Below are 26,687 nucleotides of genomic sequence, written 5' to 3'. Positions count from 1 at the left end.
TTTCCCACGCTGTCAGTGAGGTGCATAAGGTGAGCTGAGTTCATTGGACATGAGCTCACCTCATGCACGTCACTGACAGCGTGGGACAATTCTCCTGCACTCAGCACTTCAGCGTGAGAATTTTCCCACGCTGTCAGTGACGTGCATGAGGTGAGCTGAGTTCATTGGACATGAACTCGGCTCATCTGGATGCCGTCACAGCGAGACACTGAGGAGCGCAAGCATGCCTGCTCTTCTCAGTGTCTGCGGCATGACAGGCTGGATGGCAGCGTTCTGCTGCGGTCCAGCCTGTCATCTCGATGTAGCAGAGCTGAAGCTGTCGTGGGAACCATGGAAAGGTAAGGATGAGGTTGGTTTATTATTTTTCTTTTATTGCAGGAGATCGTTGGCTTCAGCTGGAATGGGCGTGATGGTAAGTATAGTTTAATTTAGAACAATAAAGAATTGTGTGTTTATTTCAATTAAAGGACTTTATTCTGGGTGTTGTGTTTTTTTTAAATACTTTACTAGAAATTCATGGCGGTCATGTCTAATACTGGCGTGACCCCATGAATTTTGGGCTTGGGGCCAGCTGATAATACCAAGCTGGCCCTAACCCCTTTATTACCCAGTGAGCCACCGCACCAGGGCCCTGGATGAGTTGGGTACAGCGCCAGAAGATGGCGCTTCTATGAACGCGCCATTTTCCGGGGTGGCTGCGGACTGCAATTTGCAGCGGGGGGGGCCCAGAAAGCTTGGGCCTCCCTGCGCTGCAGATTCCAGCCCCCAGCTGCCTAGTTGTACCTGGCTGGACACAAAAATAGGGCGAAGCCCCACGTCAATTTTCTTTAAATTATTTCAGGAAATAATTAAGAAAAAAAGGCCTTCCCTTTATTGTTGTGTCCAGCCAGGTACAAATAGGCAGCTGGTGGTTGGGGGCAGCCCGTTCCTGCCTGCTGTACCTAGCTGGACACAAATATAGTGCGAAGCCCCACTTCAATTTTTTTAAATTATTTCAGGAAATTCATGAAATAATTAAAAAAAAATTGACGTGGGGCTTCGCACTATATTTGTGTCCAGTCAGGTGCAGCAGGCAGGAACGGGCTGCCCCCAACCACCAGCTGCCTATTTGTACCTGGCCGGACACAACAATATAGGGAAGCCCTTTTTTTCTTAATTTTTTCATGAAATAATTTAAAGAAAATTGACGTGGGGCTTCGTCCTGTTTTTGTGTCCAGCCAGGTACAACTATGCAGCTGGGGGCTGGAATCCGCAGCGCAGGGAGGCCCAAGCTTTCTGGGCCACCCCCGCTGCAAATTGCAGTCCGCAGCCACCCCGGAAAATGGCGAGTTCATAGAAGCGCCATCTTCTGGCGCTGTACCCAACTCATCCAGGGCCCTGATGCGGTGGCTCACTGGGTAATAAAGGGGTTAGGGCCAGCTTTGCATTATCAGCTGGCCCTAAGCCCAAAATTCATGGGGTCACGCCAATATTAGACATGACCACCATGAATTTCTAGTAAAGTATTTAAAAAAAACACAACACCCAGAAAAAAGTCCTTTAATTGAAATAAACACACAATTCTTTATTGTTCTAAATTAAACCATATTTACCATCACACCCATTCCAGCTGAAGCCAACGATCTCCTGAAATAAAAGAAAAATAATAAAGCAACATCATCCTTACCTTTCCGTGGTTCCCATGACAGCTTCAGCTCTGCTACATCGAGATGACAGGCTGGACCGCAGCAGAACGCTGCCATCCAGCCTGTCATCCCGCAGACACTGAGAAGCGCAGGCTTGCTTGCGCTTCACAGTGTCTCTCTTTGAGGGCATCCAGATGAGCCGAGTTAATGTCCAATGAACTCGGCTTACCTCATGCACGTCACTGACAGCGTGGGAAAATTCTCCTGCACTCAGCGCTTCAGCGTGGGAGAATTCTCACATTGAAGCGCTGAGTGCAGGAGAATTCTCCCACGCTGTCAGTGACGTGCAGGAGGTGAGCTGAGTTCATTGGACATGAGCTCACCTTATGCACGTCACTGACAGCGTGGGAGAATTCTCCTGCACTCAGCGCTTCAGCGTGAGAATTTTCCCACGCTGTCAGTGACATGCATGAGGTGCGCCGAGTTCATTGGACATGAACTCGTCTCATCTTTATGCCGTCACAGCCAGACACTGCAGAGCGCAAGCAAGCCTGCGCTTCTCAGTGTCTGCGGGATGACAGGCTGGATGGCAGCGTTCTGCTGCGGTCCAGCCTGTCATCTCGATGTAGCAGAGCTGAAGCTGTCGTGGGAACCATGGAAAGGTAAGGATGATGTTGCTTTATTATTTTTCTTTTATTGCAGGAGATCGTTGGCTTCAGCTGGAATGGGCGTGATGGTAAGTATGGTTTAATTTAGAACAATAAAGGATTGCGTCTTTATTTCAATTAAATGACTTTATTCTGGGTGTTTGTGTTTTCTTTTAACTTTGACTATGGGGTTAGTAATGGGGGTGTCTTATAGACGCCTCTCCATTACTAACCTGGGCTTGATGTCAGCTGGCATTATAAGCTGACATCAACCCCAGCCCTATTACCCCCTGCCACCGCTACAGGGCAGCGTGGAAGAGCGAGGCTAAGTGCCAGAATTGGCGCATCCTATGAATGCGCCATTTCTGGGGCGGCTGACGGCTGGTGTTTCTAGCCTGGGAGGGGGCCAATATTCATGGCACCCTTCCTGGGCTATTAATATCAGCCCCCAGCTGTCTGCCTAGCCTTTGCTAGCTATTAAATTAGGGGGGACCCCAAGTCATTTTTTTGGGGGGTCCCCCATTTTAATAGCTAATAAAGGCTATGTATTCAGCTGGGGGCTCATATTAGTAGCCTGGGAAGCTCCGTAGGTATTACCCCCTTCCCAGGCTTCAAACATCTGCCCCAGCTGTCTGCTTAACCTCCGCTAGAGACTAAAATTAAGGGGAACCCCACGCCAATTTTTTTTAATAATAAATCCTTTATTTTAATACTAAATGACAAGTACAGTAACCAACACTATCACTGTACTTCATATATATGTGACTGACATGTTTCTATCTATCTAATCTATGTGTGAAGCTCTATTCTGTCTGTTATAAATTGTCGGGTACAGATGCTGAATTGCCGGCCGGCTTTTTTAAGAGACGGTGCATGAAAACACTATTATTTTTTTTAATAAATCCTTTACACTAAATGACAAGTACAGTAAGCAACATTGTCACTGTACTTCATATATATGTGACTGACATGTTTCTATCTATCTAATCTATGTGTGAAGCTCTATTCTGTCTGTTATAAATTGTCGGATACCGCTGCTGAATTGCCGGCCGGCTTTTTTAAAGAGACAGTGCATGAAAACACTATTATATTTTTTAATAAATCCTTTACACTAAATGACAAGTACAGTAAGCAACACTGTCACTGTACTTCATATATATGTGACTGACATGTTTCTATCTATCTAATCTATGTGTGAGGCTCTATTCCTTTTTGTCTAAATTGTCGGGTACCGGTGTATGCCGCTGCTGAATTGCCGGCCGGCTTTTTTAAAGAAAGCGTTTTCTGAGCAGTTTGTCAGCTTTTGGACACCTTTGAAGGTGTTTTCTATGTGTTTCTATGTGTTTTTGTTTGCCTGCCATTGGTTTTAACGGTGTTCGACGGTGTTCTAAGGTGTTCGACGGACAGTTCGACGAACAGTTCCTCGAACATCCCGGTGTTCGACGAACCGAACCGAACCCGAACACTACGGGGGTGGCTCAACACTAGTGCTGATGCAATAGGCAACTAGTGCCTGGTTACTACAGAGAATTATTTCATCGCACACTCAATTGAATGCAAAGTTCACTTATTGTGAAAAAAGTGAGACAGAATTAAACAATCAAACCGGGTTTCAGGGCGACAGTAGACGTTTCAGCCTCTCATGTGGCCTTAATCATTACATCGCTACTGCAAAAGGAGAAGACATACAGGGTGTCAATGGAGATAATATATTACATTATATACAGTTGTTATCATCCAAGGTGAATATAAAAAGAGCACGACTGTGAAAGAAGGGGGGGTAAGGTTGAAAAAACTGGAAAGAGGGATGGGGAGTCTAGGGAGCGGAGGGATAGAGGAGAAGGGGCAGGGAGAGAGGAATAGGGAGAGGAATCATATGACAGAATACAGATATATACATTATATACATAGCTTATTATTTACAATCAGAGTAGTACCAGGGATTATCTTACTTGTTATGCGGTTTGAGGGCGAGTTAAGGCTTAGTAAATGGATCAAGGGAAAGAGATTTTCCAGGTGCACGGCTGCAATATCAAGGCCGTGTGATTAGGTATGCTGTGCAAGTTAGTAGCGGGGTCTTCTTATATACTTGCAGGGTGGTTTCCTTAAGTTCACAGTAGATATGGGGTCACAGGGATCTATAAAATAGAGCGCAATTGATTATTAGGAGTGAATATTGCACTGACTTGTTGGTATAGGGACACTCTCCTGATGGGATTATACCCTGTGCTGGATACCTGACTTGTTCCTGTGTCAGGTCTGGTCCCCTTATGGCATCCCCTGAAGAGGTGGGTTAGGTAGTGGTGGTCTAGTGGAGTAGAGCGGCGCTCCCGCGTCTTGCTGTAGCTTTCAGTGGTGGCAGTGTGAAGAGACGTTTTTATGTGTATCATAGCGGCGCCAGACCGGAAATGCGTCACCGGTGGGACATGTCACCGGAAGTGACATTACGCCGGCTCCTTGCTGTGTGCAGCGCTGGATACAGACGCTGCCTAAACAAAGGGGTTGCCGGGGAGACCAACTGGGCGCATGCGCAGGAGGATAGGACTGTGTCCTTGCGCAAAGTATTCTGGCCGTGTAGCTGGCCATGTGAATTGATTTACAGGAATGGCACTATGTTGGAAAAGGGGGACGGAGAGGACTAAGGGGCTGTTCAAGGTAGAGTCAAAATTAATTCCACCTTGATCCCTCAACATCTAGATGAAATGTCACAAAAATTTCGGGAAAGAAACTACCCCAGCCAAATCCTGGCTACTGAGAGATCAAGGTCTCCCTGGCAACCCCTTTGTTTAGGCAGCGTCTGTATCCAGTACTGCACACAGCAAGGAGTCGGCGTAACGTCACTTCTGGTGACACGCCCCCACAGGTGACGCATTTCCGGTCTGGCGCCGCTATGATACACATAAAAACGCAGTCTCTTCACACTACCACCACTGACAGCTACAGCAAGGCGCGGGAGCGTCGCTCTACTCCACTAGACCACCCCTGCCTAACCCACCTCTTCAGGGGGTGCCATAAGGGGACCAGACCTGGCACAGGAACAAGTCAGGTATCCACCACAAGGTACAATCCCATCAGGAGAGTGTCCCTATACCAACAAGTCAGTGCAATTTTCACTCCTAATAATTAATTGCACTCTATTTTATAGATCCCTGTGACCCCATATCTATTGTGAACTTAAGGAAACCACCCTGCAAGCATATAAGAAGACCCCGCTACTAACTTGCACAGCATACCTAATCACACTGCCTTGATATTGCAGCCGTGCACCTGGAAAATCTCTTTCCCTTGATCCATTTACTAAGCCTTAACTCGCCCTCAAACCGCATAACAAGTAAGATATTCCCTGGTACTACTCTGATTGTAAATATTAAGCTATCTATATAATGTATATATCTGTGCTCTGTCATATGATTCCTCTCCCTAATCCTCTCTCCCTGCCCCCTATCCTCTATCCCTCCGTTCCCTAGACTCCCCCTCCCTCTTTCCGTTTTTTCCCCCTTACCCCACCCCCCCTTCTTTCACAGTCCTGCTCTTTTACACATTATATATTATAATGTAGGTGTATATTCACCTTGGATGATAACAACTGTATATAATGTAATGCATTATCTCCATTGACACCCTGTATGTCTTCTCCTTTTGCAGTAGTGGTGTAATGATTAAGGCCACATGAGAGGCCGAAACGTCTACAGTCGCCCTGAAACTCGGTTTGATTGTTTAATTCTGTCTCACTTTGTTCACAATAAGTGAACTTTGCATTCAGTTGAGTGTGCGATGAAATAATATAGATGTAGATATCAGTGCTAGGCAGGCAGGCAGTGTATATAACAGACTGCAGTGCACATAGCAAGAGGGTCCATTCCAGTTTTGTCTGCTGCTGGTGCTTTTACAGATATTTCTAGAAATAGCCCCTGGTATCAGGGGCTAGGAATAATTTTTTTGGGATTTAATCCTGATTATCTGCTTAAAAAGCTATCCAGACAACACCGTTTTTCACTCCATTTTCTTGTTGGCGCTGCAGAATACAGCCAGATCCTTTCCATATTACAGTGCTAAAAATCCATCTATTTAAAACTGTAGTTTGTCCGTCACACGGATCACATACTGTATAAATGCGCTGAAAATTCTGCCATTTCTGGCCTCCATTAAAATTTTGTTGCAGTGTGTTAACGAAGTTATTGATACCAGTTCGGTGTTAAAAATAGTTACCTACAGGCCAGCTATTTAAAACTGTGGTTTTCCATCACACGAGTCACATATCACTGCAGTTCAAATCCAGCCATTTGTAGTAAACGTGGAAAATATTGTCCTCCATTTAAAATGGGAAAGTCATGTGGCAAGGGACAGGGTAGTGGACGTGATAGTGATGATGGTGCATTCAGAGGACCAGGTGTAGTCCGTGGGCTAGCTGAAATTGTGCCACAACAAACACCCACATCTTCTCGCTCGACCTTCCTGTCGCAATTAATAGGGGGCCGCAGAAAATCACTATTGAACACAGAGTAGTGTGAAAAGGTTATTGGTTGGATAGCAGATAATGCTTCCAAGGCACTTAGCAACCACCAGCACCTCCCTGTCTTCCCCACAGCCAAGTCTCAGAAGCCGTGAGTCTGAACTGTATATTTATCACCCTGAACCTCCTTCCTCCCACCATGCCGAGTGTCCGGAGACAACTGGCCCTAAACTTGGACTCTCCGAAGAGCTGTTCACTTTTCCATTTATAGATTCGGGCCTCTCGCCCTGTCCACTTGAAGCGGGGCAAGAGGAGATCACAGGTAGCGATGCCCAAATATTTGAGCAGCCACGATCACACAAAGGCGACAGTGGGAAACTGTCACAAGAGGTGGATGATGATGAGACACAATTGCCAGAAAATCAGGAGGATGACCAGGGTGCAGAAGTAGAAGACGAGGTGGTGGATGATATAGTAACTGACCCAACCTGGCAGGGGGACATACAGAGCGAGGACAGCAGCACACAGGGGGAGGGAGGAGTAGCACCACAACAGGCAGGAAGAAGCAGTGTGGTGGCCGCAGACAGAAGGCATGTAACCATTCCCCGTAACATCAACTCGATGGAAGTTGCCAGAACAGCTGTTAATTCTTCCCGAGTCTGGTTGTTTTTTAAAGACTCTGCCGATAACCCCAAAAAGGCCATTTGCCCCACTTGGCAGGCCAGCATCAACAGGGGTAGCAAAACTACCAGTCTGACCACCACCAGCATGATCAGGCACTTGGCAGCAAAGCACCCAACTAAGTGGGCTGAACCCCAGGGTCTAGGAACAGTGTATGCTGATGGCACGACTGCTTCTTCTGCTGTAGTGCATGCAACCCAATCCTCTGTCCATGGCGCATGCGTAGATGCCTCCTGCCCTGCACCTGTCATTGCACACTCTCAACTAGCACCATCAGCAAGCTTGTCCATGTCCTTTTCCCAGCACAGCGTTCATTTGTCCCTACCACAGTCCTTGGAACACAAGCGCAAATACTCAGCCAACGCCCCACTGGCCACACTACTAAATTCACACATTTCGCTACTGCTTGCTCTTGAAATGTTGTCTTTTAGGCTCGAGTAAATGGAAGCTATCCGCAACCTGATGGCGGCAGCCATCCCTCGGTACTCGGACCCCAGCCGCTACTATTTCTCCTGGTGTGCCGTCCCCACATTACACGAGCACGTGTCCCACAACATTAGCCATGCCATCAACAACACAGTTACTGGGAAAGTCCACCTAACCACGGACACGTGTACAAGTCCTTGTGGACAGGGATGGTATATCTTGCTGACGGCACACTGCATTAACATAGTGGAAGCCGAGACCCAGTCGAACCTTGGGATGGAACACGTCCTGCAGATGCCGAGGTCAATCAGGGTTGCCGCCACATTCTACAGCCCCTGCACCTCCTCCTCTTTAGCATCCATCTTCAAAATGACCTCATCAGTTGTAAGCTGGAAGCACTGCAGTGCTGCCTCGGCAAAGCGGCAACAGGCTGTCCTTAAGCTAATATGCTTAGGTGACAAACCACACAGCGCTGAAGAGTTGTGGACAGCTCTGAAAGAGCAGGCAAATCTGTGGATCACACCGCTGAATCTATAGCCAGGCATGGTCGCGTGTCACAATGGCTGGAACCTGGTGGTGGCTCTGAGGCGAGGCAAGCTCACACACGTACCATGCCTGGCACATATGCTTAACCTCATGGCTCAGCGATTTCTCAAAACCTACCCAGATATGCCGGATCTTCTTGTCAAAGTACGCCGCCTGTGTGCCCATTTTAGAAAGTCAGCTACAGCTTCCACCGCCCTTGCCGTGTTTAAGCAGCGTTTGCAACTTTCGACTCACCGACGGATGTGTGATGTCCCCACGTGTTGGAACTCTACATTGCAGATGTTAGGAAGGATTTGTGAGCAGAAGAGAGCAGGTTTTGACTAGCAGCATCAACAAGGCCGTCGGTATTCAGTTTAGACTCCACATATAAGACCTCAGGCGTGGACATGGATGTCAGACATTTGTACCATCCTACAAACTTTGAGGAATCCACCAAGATGGTGAGCGGCGATGACGCCATAATTAACGTCACCATCCCGCTTCTCTGTCTTCTGAAACGCTTTCTGCTCACAATCAAAGATGATTCATTGCAGGCGGAGCACGATGAGATGGAGCAAGGAACCATACGAGGTGATTACACACATCCCAGCCTCCTCTCATTCTAATGTGGATTGGATGACAATGAGGAAGAGGAGGAGGAAGGACTGGAGCTAGTTTCATGCACTATAGACGGTACTACCTGCACAGCTGTCATACTGTCTGTTCAGCGTGGATGGCCAGAGGACAGAGAGAAGGAGAAGGAGGAGGAGAGCATGGTCAGTCATCCTCTTGGTCAGGACCCTGAAGTCTTGCCTGTTAGCAGTCTGGCATGCATTGCTGAGTTTATGTTACGCTGCCTTTCTCGTGACCCTCTTGTTCTCAAAATTTTGGGCGACAGTCATTACTTGTTGGTGACACTTCTAGACCTATGCTACAAGGAGAACTTTCTATCACTTATTCCCGAGCCAGACAGGTCTACTTAAATGGGGAAGAATAAGAAGGCCATTGTTGCGGAATTATTAAAAAATTCCCATCTGAAAATGCTGGCGGCCTAGGTCACAGTTCGTTGGACAACCAAGGAGTACAGGCGAGAGAGACACAACTCCAATCTAGCAGAGGCAGGGGAACACTGTCAAAGTTCTGGGACAGTTTTCTCAGACCCTTCCATCTTACAGGCCCTGAGGCGTGGGATACTCTCACAAGGATTGCAAAGTTTGGGAAGATGATGAGGGAATATCGTGCTGACTGTACCAACATCCTCCGTGATTCCTCTGTGCCTCATAATTGCTGAGTATCCAAGCTGGACACGTAGAATGAACTTGCTCACTATGCTTTGGAGGTCCAGGCCTGCCCTGCTGCTAGAGTTTTATCAGAGCTTGTTTTTAGTGCCGCCGGTGGAATTATAATCAATAGGCGCATCCGCCTGTCAACTGAAATTGCTGACAGGCTGACTTTTATAAAAATGAACAAGGGCTGGATTGGGCCAGACTTCTCAACACCACCGAACAATAGCAGCGTAACCTAAACTCAAGAACAGGGTCTTTTTTTGGGAGGTCTAATTCTATTCCCAAGCACCTCTGTCTTCACACTCAGACATGGGTATACGCTTTCTGATTTTGTCTTTTTGCTCTTTTCCTCCTCCTTCTCCTCATCCTCCATCACAATAATATTCACCACCATATCTACCATATCATCTCCTCTACATGTCTTGCAAGGGGCATTGGAGTTAGTCCAAATTTTTGGCAGCTTTTGCATTCACTGCATAAGCAAACACTATGGGAGACCCACTTCCTAATAATGGGAACATTGTTTTTAGGAGGCTCTCCGACCTCTACGTCTCTTACAAGGGGCATTGGAGTGTCTCCAAATTTTTGGCAGCTTTTGCATTGACTGCATAGACAAACACTATGGGAGACCCACTTCTTAATAATGTGAACAACAAAACATAGCCAGCTGATGGTTCTCTAATAAGAGCGAGGGCCGACTGCTGGCCCTTTAAGAATAGTAAGGGCCGCCTGATGACCCTATAAAAATTGGCTTTGTGACTTTCAGAGTCCCTCCATCATAAATGAAAAAGGATGTGTCTGATGATGTGTCACACACCACATGGCTAGATAAGGTATTAAAATGTTAAAATGACATTTACCAGTGAATGAATTTGTCTTGGTTGAAAGCAATGCAAAATTGCAAAAACACATCAAAAACGCTACGTGTGAACATAGACCAAGGTGTGGAGGAGCATTTTTGTTTTTATATATTTATTTTGCCTTATATAAAAGTCATTACCCTGGAAAGGATGTTCCTTAACATATTTCCCAGGAAAATTAATTTTGGTTTTGTTTTTGTATGTTTCATTGTGAGTCTGTAAAAGTGGCGTAATACCTTTGACAATGTTGTTTACAACAGTGACCTGGGAGTCAGAAATGCTTCCAGGCCTCTTCCCCCATGCTGTTCCCATGTCATTTGAGCACTGTTCCCATCGATTTGGGCAATTTTTAGGCCCTCTTCACACCGCCGGGGGGGAGCCGCCTGAAAAATGCTCGAGATTCCCATAGACTTACATTGGGCTCATTGCTCGGGTCGAGCACCCAAGTAATCCAATTTGCTCGACCCGAGCATCGAGCACCCGTGCATTTTAGTGCTCACTCATCACTAATTAATACAGTATATATTGCACAGATCCCTATAGCATTGAACCCGAATGTGCTGTATGATGTAGATGGATTGGGGAAGAGGGACATGTTGTTTATTGTTTGTAAGGGACAAGAATTTGAGTTATTTTATAGCCAGAGAAATATGCATTGTATAATGTGCTGGATTGGTGGTTCATGGTATACATTGCGGTGTTTAAATATGGCGAGTAATACAAATGGGATGATTCATATGTGCATCTGAGGTCATCAAGTTTTTAGAAAGGAAATATAGGATGTTTGATAATTAATATACATCCCCTTTATAGACTGGTAACGAGAAATAAGGAACAGGAATGCAAGTACTGTACCTCTGTACTCCGATTGTACTGCTTTTCCGACGTTATTTCACCATGGATACCACAGCATCCTAATGACGTGATGGTGCATGTATATGCAGCCGGTATGATTGGTTCCGCGGTAGGGACATGATGATTGGCCATGCAGCGTACACATCAGAGGAAGGGGGGCATGGATAAATCTATAAAGAGCCTTCATCCGTGCCGCCGCGCGCAGATCCTATCGTGGCCGTGAGTTTACAAACATACTCCTATGTAACAGTATTTGTGGCAATAATATTAATAAAGATTAGCCTCCTGATGTGCCCACTAAATGTATATGGGGGGTGAAACGCGTTGAGGCAGGATAAGCTAGGCAAGATTGACGTATGAGAGTTAAACAGGGAATATGGAATAATGAAAAGGAATTCCTGTCTAGATATGTGACATAGGCGATAGTGCAGCATCACACTAAAGGAGTAGTGACAATGTTTTAGATGTGGCTAGTGCTTTCTATTGAGCTGCAATAGGTTTGTCCAAGAGGGCTATATCTATATGGGTGAAAGATGACCTGAATGAGAGTTATTTGGGCAAGGTGAAATATACCTATGAGTGAAAATGCATAGTGCAATTCTATTGTATGTAGAAGTGTAGGATTTGAACCGTAAAGTTGGAATCTACTTCAGCTATTTATAGGGCACAGTGCAATATAGGTAGTAGATTATGGTGCTAATTTGCAGATCTATTTATATAGGATTTTTGCACATATATTAGGGATTGGCAACAGAGATAATAGGGCCATTGGTGATTGATCCCAATATAGAAATACTTATTGATATATCCCTCATTTTGAACTAATGGTAATAGAGGGCATTTATGTATTAGTAAAGGTTATATTTCATAATTTTGTCCACTTCAGTCAGTGATTTTGGAGCTATTATAGTCTGCTTACTTCCTCTCTGGTGCTTGGAGGACATTTGGTGTAATCTCTCTGATGTCGGCTCAAGCTAACTGTTAAGGGGACTGTTGCAAACAACTTTATTAAATAATGGAAAGCAACTGAACCCGGGGTCCGCGATGCAGCCTTGAGGACTGCGGCCCAACACCTTCCGGGTAAGAAGATAAAACAACCAACTAATGTATAAATCCCTCCAGTGTTACTTTACACAGAGACGGGAAAAGGGATTCGCACTATCTCTGTTAACTGCACAGAGGCTACGCATCAGACGCTAGGAAGTGTGTGTGACTCATGCCGGCGTGTACGTGCTCCCAGCCAGTGTGCGACTGGACTGCGGAGTAACTCTCCACATGACTAACAGGCGGTACCAGGTATATGGAGCCCGCAGTCTGCTCGGGGTGTATAGCGACCCCCTTGACGGAGTCAGACTGTCAAACGGAAACTACCTGCCTCCCTCCAGCTAAGACTGCCTATCCCCAGCTAAACCTGCCTGTCCGAAGCTAAGCCTGCCTAAGTGACCTGTACTAAACAGCCGAGTGAACTCTGGCATCGGCAGGTCACGGAGAGAGCAGCTAGAGAGCACATGGAGCCCAAACAGACAAGAGTCCACACAGGAACACAACCTTAGCTCAATGATCAGAGCGCGCCGCCATGCTTGTGGGTGGCCTATTTAAAGACTAAGCCCTGCCCACTGTCGCATTATTGGTCGCACTACTGATGACGTCACCCGCGGCCAATCAGGCGGTGCCAGGTCACCGGATCAGCAGACACCAAAGCACCAATCACGGTCTGCCATCTCACGGGCATGCTCAGTGCAGTGCATCCTGGACTTAGGCTGTAGCAGCCCTTGTTACCCTCCACAACCTATGCTTAACACTACTGGGAACAAGGACCCAAGAGACAGCCTGTACTTCTTGTGCGTTGGGACCGACGGTGATGCTAAGCAGCATCCACCCTGGCTGGACCAGAATGGGAGACCACAGATGATTCTGACCCAATTTTAGGTCCAGCAACTGCCCGACACCTAACACTAACTTACTTTCTAATGTGTTTGTCTTCCTTCTTGCCTTTAGTTGTTAGTAGGGACTGACCAAAGCTCTCCCCACCTTCACTATCCAGGGCCAAGCTCTAGGGAGCTACAGGGCTTGGGTATTCTGTTTGGCGATTGGTAGAGAACCAATATAGGGATGGTAGGGGAGACAGAGTGAAATTAGATCAGCCTAGGAGGTCTCCACTCCTCCTTTACCTAGTATCTGGGATCCCTTCCCCTCATCCCTTCGTGTTGCACTTTGTCTTTCCTACACTGTGCATGACACTGTTTTTCTCTCTATTTCTCTCTTTTTCTCTCTTTCCAAACTCCCGAACTGTAAAATGGACCTCCCGGAGAAGCCCGTGTTTGGAGTTCAGCATAGGAGACTAGATGTCCGGTATGAACCTCAAACTTTGCAGTTTGGGTTTGCTCATCTCTAATCTGCATCATCATAACTTCATGCTACAGATTTGTTTCTGATTGTTCAGATTGGTTGCAAATTTACTAGGAATTTGAAGTGTGGAGATTTTGTTACATTAGGTATAGAATGAATACTAGTAGAAATAAACAAAACTATGCACAATAAAAATGCATAACTTGAGTTGCATTCACTTTTGAAAACTAATCAACACTTTTTTGTTTTGAGGATGGTGGCAGAAATCAATGATTATGATTATGTGACAACTTGTTTAATATATATTTTTTTGCATAAGACATTTATGGCAAACCACACTGATTGAAAGGAGTCGCCCATGACCATTGAACACGATAAGACGGCCATCGGACTTAGACTCTTTTGCTTAGCTGACTCTAAAGACTTAAAATGCAGAGAACCATAGGCATGTAAAGAGAACCTGTTGGTATGATTTTGTAATGGAAAGTAAGAGGTGTAATGGTGCCGTAATACTGATTGAATTGATACTTTTGGTGAAGAAATACGCTTTGTTGGCTTTTTTAGGGACCTCCCTCATCTGCTTGAAATCTCTATGTCACAATGCTGTTGTCTGACAACCCGGGACCAGGGGCTCCTACCCTATCCCTAACACTAAGGGAGCCCTATCTATCACTGTTCCCAAGGTTACTTCAGATGATGAAGAGGCTGGGGCCATGTACCTTGCTGGTCTACTGAATCAGCCCTTATTTCTCCCCTCCACTACCCAGGGAAATGGGGAGTAATTGTGTAAGCAAATACACTAATCTTACAAACAAGGGGGTACAGAGAGCGATGAAAATAAATTGCCAAACACACAAAATATGCTCTCACAGAAAACAGCAGGAAATACCAAAGAAATTAGGAAGGTAAATAAAAATAGAATAGGACTGGACTATACCTATAGCCAAAACACCAAGCAACAATTGCAGAATAACTCTCCTTAAATGCCTCTACCAAACATTGACACCTTCACTCCACTCTTCACCAGGAAGTACAAGAATCAACACTGGCAATCCCAGATTGCCAGAGCAAAGACTACTTAGGAGAGAGGATTGGCTGATACTGTTCAGCTGAGAACTTCCAGAAGGAAGATACAGAGAATCAAAGCTGAGCAGATTAAATCCTTCAATGCTGAAAGAAACTAGCACCATTTAATAAGAAGGAAAAGTGATTCTATTCAATGCAGGAGTAGGTGAACTCAGAAGCTGCGGTCTTCTGACTCCTCTCTGTTGCGGTAAACCCTTAACACTCTACTTCAAAAAGAGGAATCAGGCAAAGGATCCGGAGAATAGAGAGGAAAAGACCGAGTGCACAGTCTGACCCCTGAGCATTGAAATCTTATTAGCAGAAAACTTCAAATGGTGATTAAAGAAGAACAAGAAAGTGGATTTCTTCACTAAAGGTATCAATGTAATCTGTATTACAGAGCCATTACAGCCATGTATTTACTTTACATTACCAAATCATGCTAACAGGTTATCTTTTATTGCCATTTGGATTATATAACATCCATTCTCCTGATATTTGAAAAGGTGAGATTTAAATCTAATATATTTTACACCTCTTCTATGATGTTTATTTCTATACATACAATGGATATTCATAAGACTGTTTCCTCTACACATGAATAATTTCATATTAAAGATTTACCTTCTGAAGATCTTCATAGGTCTGAAACATAAAGTTACCTTTTCCCAGCATTTCCATCCATCCCTTGACGTGATTAAACCAAGATCCATATGGCACTGTAATGGATAGAATATGAGAGCTGAGAGGATGCTTATAACCGACAATTTTGTACGCTTACATTAATTTTAATTACTTACTGTTTTCAGTTAAGAATTCTTTTAGAAAATGTTCCATACTTTCTGGATCTTTGTAGTATGTACTCATTATTGAAAAATAATAAAGCGACACTGCAGCATCTTTAGGATCTCTGATTGTATATATGACCTAAAACAAACATTTCAAAAGCAAGAAATGAAAAATGCATATTGTTATATGATTATTTATACAATTTTATGTTTGGCCATTTACTTTAAGGATATATTCCCTCTGTAAAAGAAGGGATGGGATTTCATTCAAAATTGTGTCAAAACTAAATCCACCCAAAGGGTTAGAGATGAAGAGTGGTAAAATATATCTTGATATAAATAAATGATTCCTATATAATCTAATGTGAGGTTTTCCTTTTGCAGAACCTACAGGCAACACTGGATCATGACAGTTTAAAAAAGAACAAAACAGGAACTGATGCCAGTTATAAAATAGATAGTTGAGTTGTGATATTTTGCACACCTTCATACTGTAATGATTCCATCCATTAGTATGTCTGTGCAGTGACGGACACCTCAGTTGTTCAGTCTGGTGCGGGGGCGTGCCGAGCTGTCTGTGTTTTTAGGGACAGCTTGCCTGTCCAATCTGAGACTGGGAGGTGCAGAGCTCTCGCCAAATTCTGCCTGTTCTCTTGATTACTCAGCTATTTAACTGAGCTGGCAGTCCCAGATAATTGTCTTCCCAGTGCATAGTGCCTTGCTTATTGATCTATCGCTGCCTGACCTTGGACCCCGTTCTGACCATCCATTTGTCTAATCCTTCTGCTCTGACCTACTATACTCCTGGAATTTTGACCTTGGATTGTTACTTGACTGCTCCTTTGTGTCTTCCATCTGTTTATGATGCACCCTCATGGCTATTAACCTCAGACTATTTGACTATCCCAACTCATGGTTTGTCCATGAGAGTGACTAGCGTCACATTATGGCTGACCAATATGTTTTTCTTTTTTACCAGTATAATGCAGGCACTTCACTAAATAAGGAGAGTACCTCTGACTGCGGTGCCTCTCCCCACAGGCCGTGGCGATTGGTGGTCCCCTTCACTGCCGCAAGAGACCAATAAAGTAAAAGCGACGGCTGGCACAAGCCGTCCCATAGGTATATAAACCTAGAGATGTCCCAACCTCCTTCTTTTTCCCTGTGGTCCCGGAATTGCCTGTCAGAAGTTCTGCTGCATCAAGAATTCAGGTCAGCTAATGGAGGTCCTGTGGGCTGGGTTAGCACAAGGAGGCAAGTGCTGGATACAAGCCCTCATTTCTGGGTTCAGCGCTCATCCCCCTAGCGCCAGCGCTCAACCCTCGAGTTCCCCAGTCACCCCGCTGCTCGTGCTCTCTACCCCCGCAACAACCTATCCACACCGCATCCAAACGCAATCGCCCCACACCCACACCACTCACAGTCCTGTCGTTCTCTCTCATCTTAACCGCTCCACACAGCTCCCCACTGTCCCCACATGCGGCCCTCCCACCTCCCACGTGGGTCTCAGGCTCACCGCAGCCTCCCACACCCGCACCATCCGGCATCTCAGGCGGCTTCTCACGCAGCGGTATCTCCAGCGACCAGAACGGCGCCGGCTCCAGGCCCACAACTGCCGCATACAAGGGCAGATGACACTACAACCCCCCACGCCAGCTTCACCTCTCCTGGCCAAATCAGCTGCAGCGGCACGTCCTGGAGAGTGGTGGTCCAGCAGGCAGTCCCGCCCTCCAGAGCATTTCAGGCAGAGCACGCCACAGTCAGGAAGCCCTCCCATAAGCTGCCGCCTACACTGCGCAAAGTCTCCTTCCCCTCCATTGCAGCACATTTCAGAGGCCTAGGCAGGGCAGAACGCTGGCTAGGAATGCTTGGCCAGGCACTGTGCCCTCCCTCCCCCTCGGCTATCCACCCTAACAAAAGCCACCAATCAAAATAAAAGTAAAAAGAAAAGTCCCCAAATCAGCACTCTCAACAACACCTCACCAGCCTGCATGGCAGGGGACACATTTAACCCCATGCCCCCTGAAATGATAGTAGCCCTGCCCCATCCGATCACCTCAGCAGCAATGTTCCATTTACACCCCCCAACTTGCGACAATTGGTACCCACATGCCCCGGCGGGATACCCATAAGTGAACCCCCTGACAGAGAGAGACACGACAGGCACACTTGCCACATTTACTCTAAAGAAACTTCCACATCCTCACACATACATCACCGGCGATCACGCCGACGAGGGAACCGGTCGGCACATTGACGGCGGAGATCAACATCCCACAGGAGCGGTCACAGATCTCTGTCCTCTAGGTGGTGCTCTCCATCTTCACCATCCGAGATGTCGAGCACATCGGCGAGCCCTGACAACCGGTCGCATCGATCCCGTCCTTGGGGGGACAGAAGCGAGACAAGGGCACCCTCTAGAACTTCCAGCCTGCTCCAGTCACAGACATCACACAGGACTTCAAGTCGAGGCACGCCGCATGCCTCAAAAGATACTGGTGCCAGAGGTCTTCCATTAATCGGAGTCCCTCCTCCAGCCGTAGGCACAAGTGAGTGCGGCATAGCGGGAATGGGAAATAGCAACATTTACTTGAAAGTGGTCCTTAAGGCCCTATTGGACCAACTATCCATGCCACCAGGCACGGTAAATAATACTGCGAAAGTGACACCGCCATTTGCAGGCGTGCACAAAGATGCATTATTTTGTGGGATTAGCCCATTGGGATCACACATAGATGAGGAAACCAAAACAGAAATATGGAATAATGAGTACATTGACAGATGGTCACTCATATCCGCTGACCAGCCTATGATCGACAAAGAGAGAAAGATAGCCGACAGACAAAAGGTTGCAAATACAGTGAGCAACTGGTTACAAGCGTTCTCTGTGATGAGTTTCATTATGGGCCAAAAGCATCCGGAACGTTGTTTGGAACTCTTCATATACCAAGATATGGTGTACAATTCATACAAAGTCAATGGCAGTTCCGCATGGTAGCACTACGACAAAGAGTTCCGGAGGCGGTTGACCCTGCAAGCACAGCTGGGCTGGGGGGTAAAAGCAACCGACGTCTGGCTGCGAACGATGTTGTCACAAAAGCACCATCTCTTTCAAATAGCGGGTAAGGGAAAACCGACAACAGCAGGCCAAAATTCAGTGGTTGTACGTAGACCAGGGGCCTGGTGGCAGAATAACGAGGGACACTGTCATTTTTTTGGATTTTGCAGATTCAAACACGAATGCTCAGCCTGCGGGGGATCCCACCCCATGGCAAGATGTTCTCACCTGACAAGCCAAGTACCAACAAAACTCCCACAGTCAGAATCCAAAGACCTCGGTGAGTGTAACCGCGATGGGCCCCTGGTTAGACCGATATCCTAAAAAAGACTTTCTGCTAATTGTGTCTCATCAACATCATCCACCTCTTGCGACAGTAATTACACTTTCCTACCGTCGCCTTCATGTGACCGTGGCTGTTCAAATATTTGGCCATCATTACACGCGTTCTCCTCTTGACTCGTTTGAAGCTGGCAAGGCGAGGGGCCCGAATCTACAAATGGAAAAGTGAACAGCTCTTCTGAATGTCCAAGTGTGGGATCAGTTGTCTCCGGACACTTGTCATGGTGGGAGGAAGGAGGATTAGGGTGAGGAATATATGCAGTCCAGACTCAAGGCTACTGAGACTTGATCGGGAGGTGATGGCAAAGTAACTGGAAGCATTATCTGCTATCCAATCAACAACCTTTTGACACTGTTCTGGGTTGAATAGTGGCGTGATGTGGTCCCCTAGGAATTGGGACAGGAAGGTCGAGAGACAAGTTGTGGGTGTTTGTTGTGGCACAATTTCAGCTTGCTCACAGCCACGTCCTTGGCCTCTGCATGCACCATCACCTTCACGTCCACTTCCCCATCCCTTGCCATACACCTTGCCCATTTTAAATGGAGGACAATATTTTTCATGTTCACTAGAAATGGCTGATTTTGGAACGCAGTTATATGTGAGATATGTCTGACAGAGAAGCATAGTTTTAAATAGCAGGCCTGTAGTTTACTAATACTATTCTTCACAGAGACCTAGTTTGAACAGCTTGATCGACACACTCCAAAAAAATAGAAATGGAGGCTAATATTTACCCCGTTCACTTCAAATTTCTGGATTTTTATCGCTGTAATATGGAAAAGATCTGTCTGTATTCTGCAGTGCTAACTAGTGTTGAGCCACTCCCGTAGTGTTTGAGTTCGGTTCGGTTCGTCGAACACCCGTATGTTAGCCGAACTGTTCGTCGAACTGTTCGTTGAACACCTTCGAACACCGTTAAAACCAATAGCAGGCAAAAAAAACACATAGAAACACATAGAAAACACATAGAAAACACTTCAAAGGTGTCCAAAAGCTGACAAACTGCTCAGAAGACACAACTAACACATGGAAAAGTGACAAGTATATATAGTCATGCGAAAAGAAAAGAGGTGGAGGAGTAAAAGGAGGGGGTGACACAGATATAGGCATGTCATGCCCTTCTAAAATCAAGAAAGGCTGGAGTAAAAATCTAAAATCAGTCTACCAACACCCAGACGTCGTGACAAGAAAATTAAAAAAAGAAATATCTTTAGGCAGAATGGCGGTTCCATTCAGAACCCTTTCCTTACAAGACATAGTGGTATCCCTGTTGTGAGTTGTGCCCAAAATGGAACCCAATACATTCGGACTAATCCACAATTTGTCATATCCAAGAGGCAGGTCAGCAAACGACAACATTGATGCGGAACCAAGTACAGTAGTAAATACTGTACATTCTTTGACAAGGCAATCAGGTAGATCAAGAAGTTGGGAAGGGTCACCCTAATGGCCAAAACAGACATTGATGCGGCGTTCCGGTTACTTACTACCTGTGCCTCCGAATAGTGTCCACCTATTGGGCTGCTTCTGGGAAGAAGCATACTATATAGATCGCTGTTTGCCCATGGGGTGCTCCAGATCCTGCTCATTATTTGAGGCCTTTAGATTCTTCCTCGAATGGGTTGAAATGGACTTTTCTAAGGAGGCACATATTATCCATTACCTCGACAACTTCTTATGCCTGGGCCCAAAAGATTCGTCACAGTGTGAAAACATGCGGTAGTCCACCTGTGAGAAGGAGAGAGCTGGAGGGAGAGCGGACACCACAGAGCTGAGGGGTTAGATGGAGAATGGAAGAAGGAAAGAGGATGAGGGAGGTAAGGGAGTACAGTGGAAGGCTGACCTGAGCTCCCCCACGTTCCTGCTGGGCGGGGAACAGCCCTGGGAAGAAAAGCCGCTTGTTCATCCCTTTGAGGTTACGGGCACGAGTGGGCAGAGGGACTACGCTGGAGTGCGAAGCCGACACGGCCAGTCCGGTCCTGTCCGTGCGACCTCCGTGTCGCCGGGTTTGTGCCAGAGCCACGGTGGACCCTGATGGCCAGCCCCCCTCTCCCAATACTGGTGCCTGTCCGCTGGTGGGTCGAGCCCCCCCGCGGTGGGGGGGAGTAACATCTGCAGAAGAAAGACCATCTTCCAGCCAAACTAAGATGTCTACTTCTTTACGTGGACAATGTGATATGATCCCTTTCTTATGGACACGCCCATCGCTACAAATTCCAGATGAGGCACAGAAACAGCAGGTGCTTCAACGGATATCAAGTGCTCCTTCAAGTGGGCTCTCCTCCACCTCAACTTCTACAATCCAAATACTCCATTCCTCAGAGGTGTTATCCCAATCGCACTTGCTTCCTCACAGCTCCCAAGTCTCCAGCTGCCCGTCTGAGTATGGGGTAACACAGATGGTTGAGTCTGCACAGCTGTTTACTCATACTATAGCCTGGGAAATGGAGGTCTGCTCCAGAGCTTCTGTTAATCCAGATGAGGAAATGATCTGCACTGATGCCCAGAATCTTTATGAGTCGGATCCAGGACCAGATGAAGAAGGTTCTGAGCATAATGTAGACCCTCGTTCCCAAACTGTAACTCCTGTTGGTGGAGACAATGATGAAGACAATGATGAGACTCAAACACTTGATTCGAGCGACAACTTGACTTTTCGGTCAGGGCAGGAAAAGGTTGGCTCTGAGGACGACGGGTGTGAGAACACACAGGGTGATGATGACGAGGTTGGAGATCCCACTTACTGTCAACCCACAGTCAGCCAGTCAATGAGGTCAGCAGAGGAGGTGGAGGAAGATGTGACTAGCCCAGGGGATGGGGTTTACTCGGTACCCGGGCATTTACCTTGCCTTTGGGATGTCGTGGTGGTCGGCTCCTAGGCCCGTACCCTGCAGTCAGTCTTTAAAATGGTGGATAATTGTTAATTTTATAAGAGTTTGTGACGCCAACTGTGGTATCTGGTGAGAAGCACCAGCGCTGCAGCAGTCCACTGAGGCCGGTGATAAGGCAGCTCGATGGTATAGCTCCCCACGAGTGGAGCTAGGCCTTAGAAAAGCATGTGCAGGGGGAATGCAGGACAGACGAGACCCAGCTGGGTCAGAGCAAGAACGGGAACGGACACAGTCACTTCAGTACCTCTTACTGGTGGAAATTCAGGCACATCCCGGAGCACTGTAGGGTGAAGGGTGCATATCAGTATCCTCCCCAATGAGCGGGTGTAGGGCCTCCTGTTTCTTGCCTTTGCGTAGTAAGTTTCTGACCTGCCTGGAGCTAGGCCTAACTTTGTCTCTGTCCTGCGCTGGCTGACCTTGTGGTAGGGCCTTGTCTTGGAGTTCACACTCCCAGTATGCGGGGCCTAAGCATCTCCTGGTTTTGTTACGCATCAGCACCTTAGCGATCCTGGGACTTGTAGTTCTCCAGGGATTCCAGCTATGCCTTACTAGGTCATAGAGATCCCGGCAAGCTCGGATCTGGTGTCCGGTAAATTCTTTGGGGTGAGCTGGTTAAGCTCCTCTGCCCTCTATGTACTAACTCTCGCCTTCGGGCTACTCGGGCCCTCACTAGGATTGCCGCGCTTCACCGATCTTATGGCGCCGGCACACCTTAAGCTCTAACTGGGCTCCCTGAATCTAGCTAGCAGGAGCCTCATGCTCCACTGCTGAACTATTAACTGAGTTCTCTAGACTAGACTGAGCTCCACTGCAGACTGACCTCTCTTAGGCTTCTCTACTGCAGTAACTCTTCAGAGGAACTGAACTGCCTAGCTCCACATTCCCTATTTATATCCTTAATGGACTCCCTCTGCTGGCCTGAGTTGGAATGTGGAGATGTGTGAATGTTTATGGGGGCCTCTTGTGGAGGATTTCATCAATGCACTCTTCTAGGATCTGTGATACCAAGTGCAGCTGGGCGTCACAGATGCTATTGACGACGAGGTTAGGTTGCGCCTTCCTAGAAAGAAACGGAGTACTGGAAGCATATCAACAACTGCATCCTCAACCACAACTCTGCCTCTGACCACAAGTCGTGGTGGCTCTTCAGGTCGCATGGGCTCTAAGCCTTGCATAGCCTGGGCAATTTTTCAGATCGATAAGAATGACCCAACTCGTGTTATCTGTAATATTTGTCACCAAAAGCTAAGTAGAGGCCAAAAAATCCATAGTTTAAGTACTTCATGCAAGTACCGTCACATGGATATGAAGTATAAGTTGCAGTGGGAACTCACTGTGCTAAAATGCGGCCTAGTGGGCCGGGCCAACCACCGTCTGCCCCATCTTATGCATCCACGGCCTCTTCATCCTCTGTGACTTGGGGGGGCAGCAGTCACACATGTTTTTGGACGCAGACCTGCCACCTCTTTACCCGCAACAGCCAGTGTGATTGGCAGGTCATCATTTCATATGGAAGTGGAAACACCAGCTGGTGTTGAGCGCTCTCCGACATCGAGAGCACCACCTTTGGATCAAGGCAACCTAACTTTTCCGCCTGCATCTTCCTCACAGACCAGCAGTTTGCTGGGGACACCCTACTCAACCCCGTCTAAGCACAACAGCCAGCCCTCGGTCCCTCAGTTGTGGACAAGTAAAAGACCATTTCCTCCTAGCCGTGACAAAGCTAAGAGGTTGAATTTCACCATTTGCAAGCTGTTGGCTACAGAAATGCTGCCTTTCTGCCTGGACACAGAGGATTTTCGAGACCTTATGTCTGTCGCTGTGCTCCAGTACCACATGCCCAGTCAGCACTACTTCTCAAAGAAAGGTGTGCCTGCGCTACACCAGCATGTCGCACACAACATCACCGCGTCTTTGAGAAACTCTGTGTGTGACAGGGTGCATTTCACCACAGACACTTGGACGAGTAGGCATGGAAAGGGGCGTTACATGTCGCTGACTGGGCACTGGGTAACTATGGTGACAGTGGGACAAGGGGCTGCTGTCCAAGTCTTGCCGTCCCCACGAGTTGTGCGCCAATCCTCTTCATCTAGAAGTTCCTCTACTGCTTCTGCCTCCTCAACCTCCTCTCGGTCCTCCACCTGCACCAAAAGCCTGTCTGGTAATGCCACCCGCTTTCTATCTGCGCAGAAGGAATCCTGCACACCTCCTTACTATGCTGGCAGCAGGGCTCAACGGCATCACGCGGTGTTTACTTTGAAATGTCTGGGAAATGTGAGTCACACAGCTGAGGAGTTGTGGTCAGCTCTGGAGACCCAGTATCATGAATAGTTTTCTCCACTGGACCTGTAACCAGGAAAGGCCGTGTGCGACAATGCTGCAAATCTGGGTGTGGCCCTTAGTCGGGGCAATGTCACACACATGCCTTGTATGGCTCACATGTTGAACCTGGTTGTCCAGCCAATTTTAGCCCACTATCCCGGACTAGATGGCCTTCTGCAGAGGGCAGGGTTGCTGTGTGCTCACTTTCGCCTTTCGCATCCCGCAGCTCAGCGACTTACAACTCTACAGAAGTCGTTGGGCCTGCCAGTTCACCGGCTGAAATGCGATGTGCCGACACAGTGGAATTCAACTCTGCACATGTTGCAGCGACTGTGGCAGCACCGACAAGCCCTGGTGCAATATGTTCTGACGTATAGCCTGGGCCAACGGGATCCAGAGGTGGGGCAAATCACGCTGCAGGAGTGTTCTCAGATCAGGGACCTATGAAGTTGACGCGCCCCCTGGGCCGTGGGGTAACCGGAGCCGGGCCGGTAGACGCTGGGGGTTGTAGTCACTGTGACTGTGACCCGGTCCGTGACACAGGGCAGTCAATCCAAGGGTAATTTGTATATATGGGTTTTATAATGTCCGACTACGCCACCTGTGGAGTGCGGCCAAAGGGGCCGCCGCTGCGGAACAGTCCTCTGAAGCTGGTGCTTTTGCAGCAATGGTATTATTACTCTCCACAGGAAGAGTGTAGCTTCAGGGCTGTGTGGGTGGATGATGGTGGTTGTAGTGCAGGGAGTCAGTAATGAACACAGAGTCCGTGTGATGCAGTCCCAAGATCTTTATTCACAGTTGTTGCAGTCCAGATTACAGGTACCAGAGCAATCTCCCCCTTCGTGCTGTGTGTACTAAGTGAGGGACTCAGTCCACCCTCCGATTGCTCCGGAGTACTTAGCAGGACCCCCTTCTCTGTGTCCTTTCTCTGGCCTTCTCCCTGCACCTCACACCAAGAGACACTTCTATCCGGTATCCTCGGGTCTTGGTGGGCGACTTGTGTTCCGTCCCCTGGGTCCTATGTGGCTACCTTCTTAGTGAGACTGGTGTGGACTTTGGCCTGCAGTACATGAAATGCTGCAGCCTCTGGTTTCTAGTTGAGCCTTGCCGTTTCTCTGCTAGTTGAGGGACCGGTTCCCCTTATCTGGCCTGACCCCTCTGCCTCCTGGTAGCAGCGGTCGTACTGTTGGCCTTCTGCACGACCCATACCCCTAAGGTCCCTTCGGTTACTGGAGCCTTCCTGCTCCCACTCCTCTCTTCTCTCCTTCAGTCCTGGGCCTACCAGGCTAGGCCCGCCTCCGGAGCAGAGCTCATGCAGAGCTTCTTCTCCTGTCACTTCTCATACTCTGACTGGCTTGCTCTTTCTAAGATGGCTTCCTATTTATACTCTCCCTGTCATATGCTCCCCTAAGCTGCTTTCTCCACATGAGTGCATTCTTGCTGCACTACCTGCAACATGACCCTCGGATTGTCAGAATTCGAAGTAATCCCAACTACTGGGTTGCCACACTCTTAGATCCCCGGTAAAAAAGTAAATTTTCCGAAATAATTCCTGCCATAGAAAGGGATTTACGTATGCAGGAGAATCAGCAGAGGCTGTTGCAGAAACTTACATGTGCTTTTCTAAAAAACACCAGTGGTGCACGTAGTGAATCTCACACTTCTAACTTGCCAACCGTGGGACTGTGGAGTCTTCATCACTCAAATCATAACAGTAACACAGTATCTGCTGGTAACGGCAATTTTGTGGAATCGTTTCACCACTTTTTTAGACCATCCTTTGCAAGGCCACAGGAGACAAGAAGTCTGACACATAGTCAACGCCTAGAGAGGATGGTACAGGAGTATCTCCAAGTGAACATCGAAGCCATGACTGTGTCACTGGACCCTTGCTCATTTTGTGATTCCAATCTGGAAAAATGTCCGGAGCTCGCCAGTCACACCTTGGAGATCTTGTCATGCCCTGCAGCCTGCGTTCTCTCTGAACATGTGTTCAGCGCTGCTGGTGGTGTGCTGACAGATAAGTGCATGCGGCTGTCCACTGAGAATGTAGACAGACTCACATTCATAAAGATGAACAAATCATGGATCCGCAAGGACTTTTCTACCCCTGTGTCATCCTGGGGAGACTAAAAGCTTGAGGATTTGGTAAAATCACCTCACCAACCGTTTTAAGCAACTCTTGGGCAATTGATGCCACTTAAGTGGTGTCTGTGCCACAATTTTTGGAAAAAATGGAGACTCTTTTTGGAGTCCCCTTGCTGTGTTTTACGTGACGTTGGCATCGTCAATTCCAGGTGGGTTGGGTCGCCCCCCTCCTTTTAACTGTAAGAAACTACATACACTATGGCTTGGGGTAACACAGATGGTTGAGCCTGAAGAGCTGTTTACTCAGAGTTCTGCTAGTCAGCGTAGATTTTTTAACTGCATCTAGCCTAGGCAATACTTTGGGCGTAGTAGCCCAGTTGCGAAGAAAGCTGCACCGCCTGTGTATCTCCTAAGAATTTTTAAAT

The 26,687-nt window shown here is 47.3% G+C and overlaps 1 protein-coding gene across 6 annotated transcripts in view; it reads right to left on the bottom strand.

Moving 5' to 3' along the window:
* LOC141172014 (sulfotransferase 2B1-like) overlaps positions 1 to 26,687 on the bottom strand; it is a 913,436-nt gene that overhangs the window by 70,166 nt on the left and 816,583 nt on the right. For all 6 annotated transcript variants that reach the window (XM_073655785.1, XM_073655780.1, XM_073655784.1 and 3 more), the window contains 2 exons: positions 15,573 to 15,699; positions 15,397 to 15,491 (listed from right to left, as the gene is read on the bottom strand). In XM_073655785.1, the coding sequence (XP_073511886.1) occupies positions 15,397 to 15,491; positions 15,573 to 15,699 (222 nt within the window). The remainder of the gene's footprint in view (positions 1 to 15,396; positions 15,492 to 15,572; positions 15,700 to 26,687) is intronic.

Source organism: Phyllobates terribilis, unplaced genomic scaffold (genome assembly GCF_046119375.1).
Source record: "Phyllobates terribilis strain yellow unplaced genomic scaffold, ASM4611937v1 Scaffold_12__6_contigs__length_324123572, whole genome shotgun sequence".
NCBI classification, from domain to species: domain Eukaryota; kingdom Metazoa; phylum Chordata; class Amphibia; order Anura; family Dendrobatidae; genus Phyllobates; species Phyllobates terribilis.
Note: the sequence above shows the minus strand (reverse complement) of the source record. Positions and strands in the feature narration are given on the sequence as shown.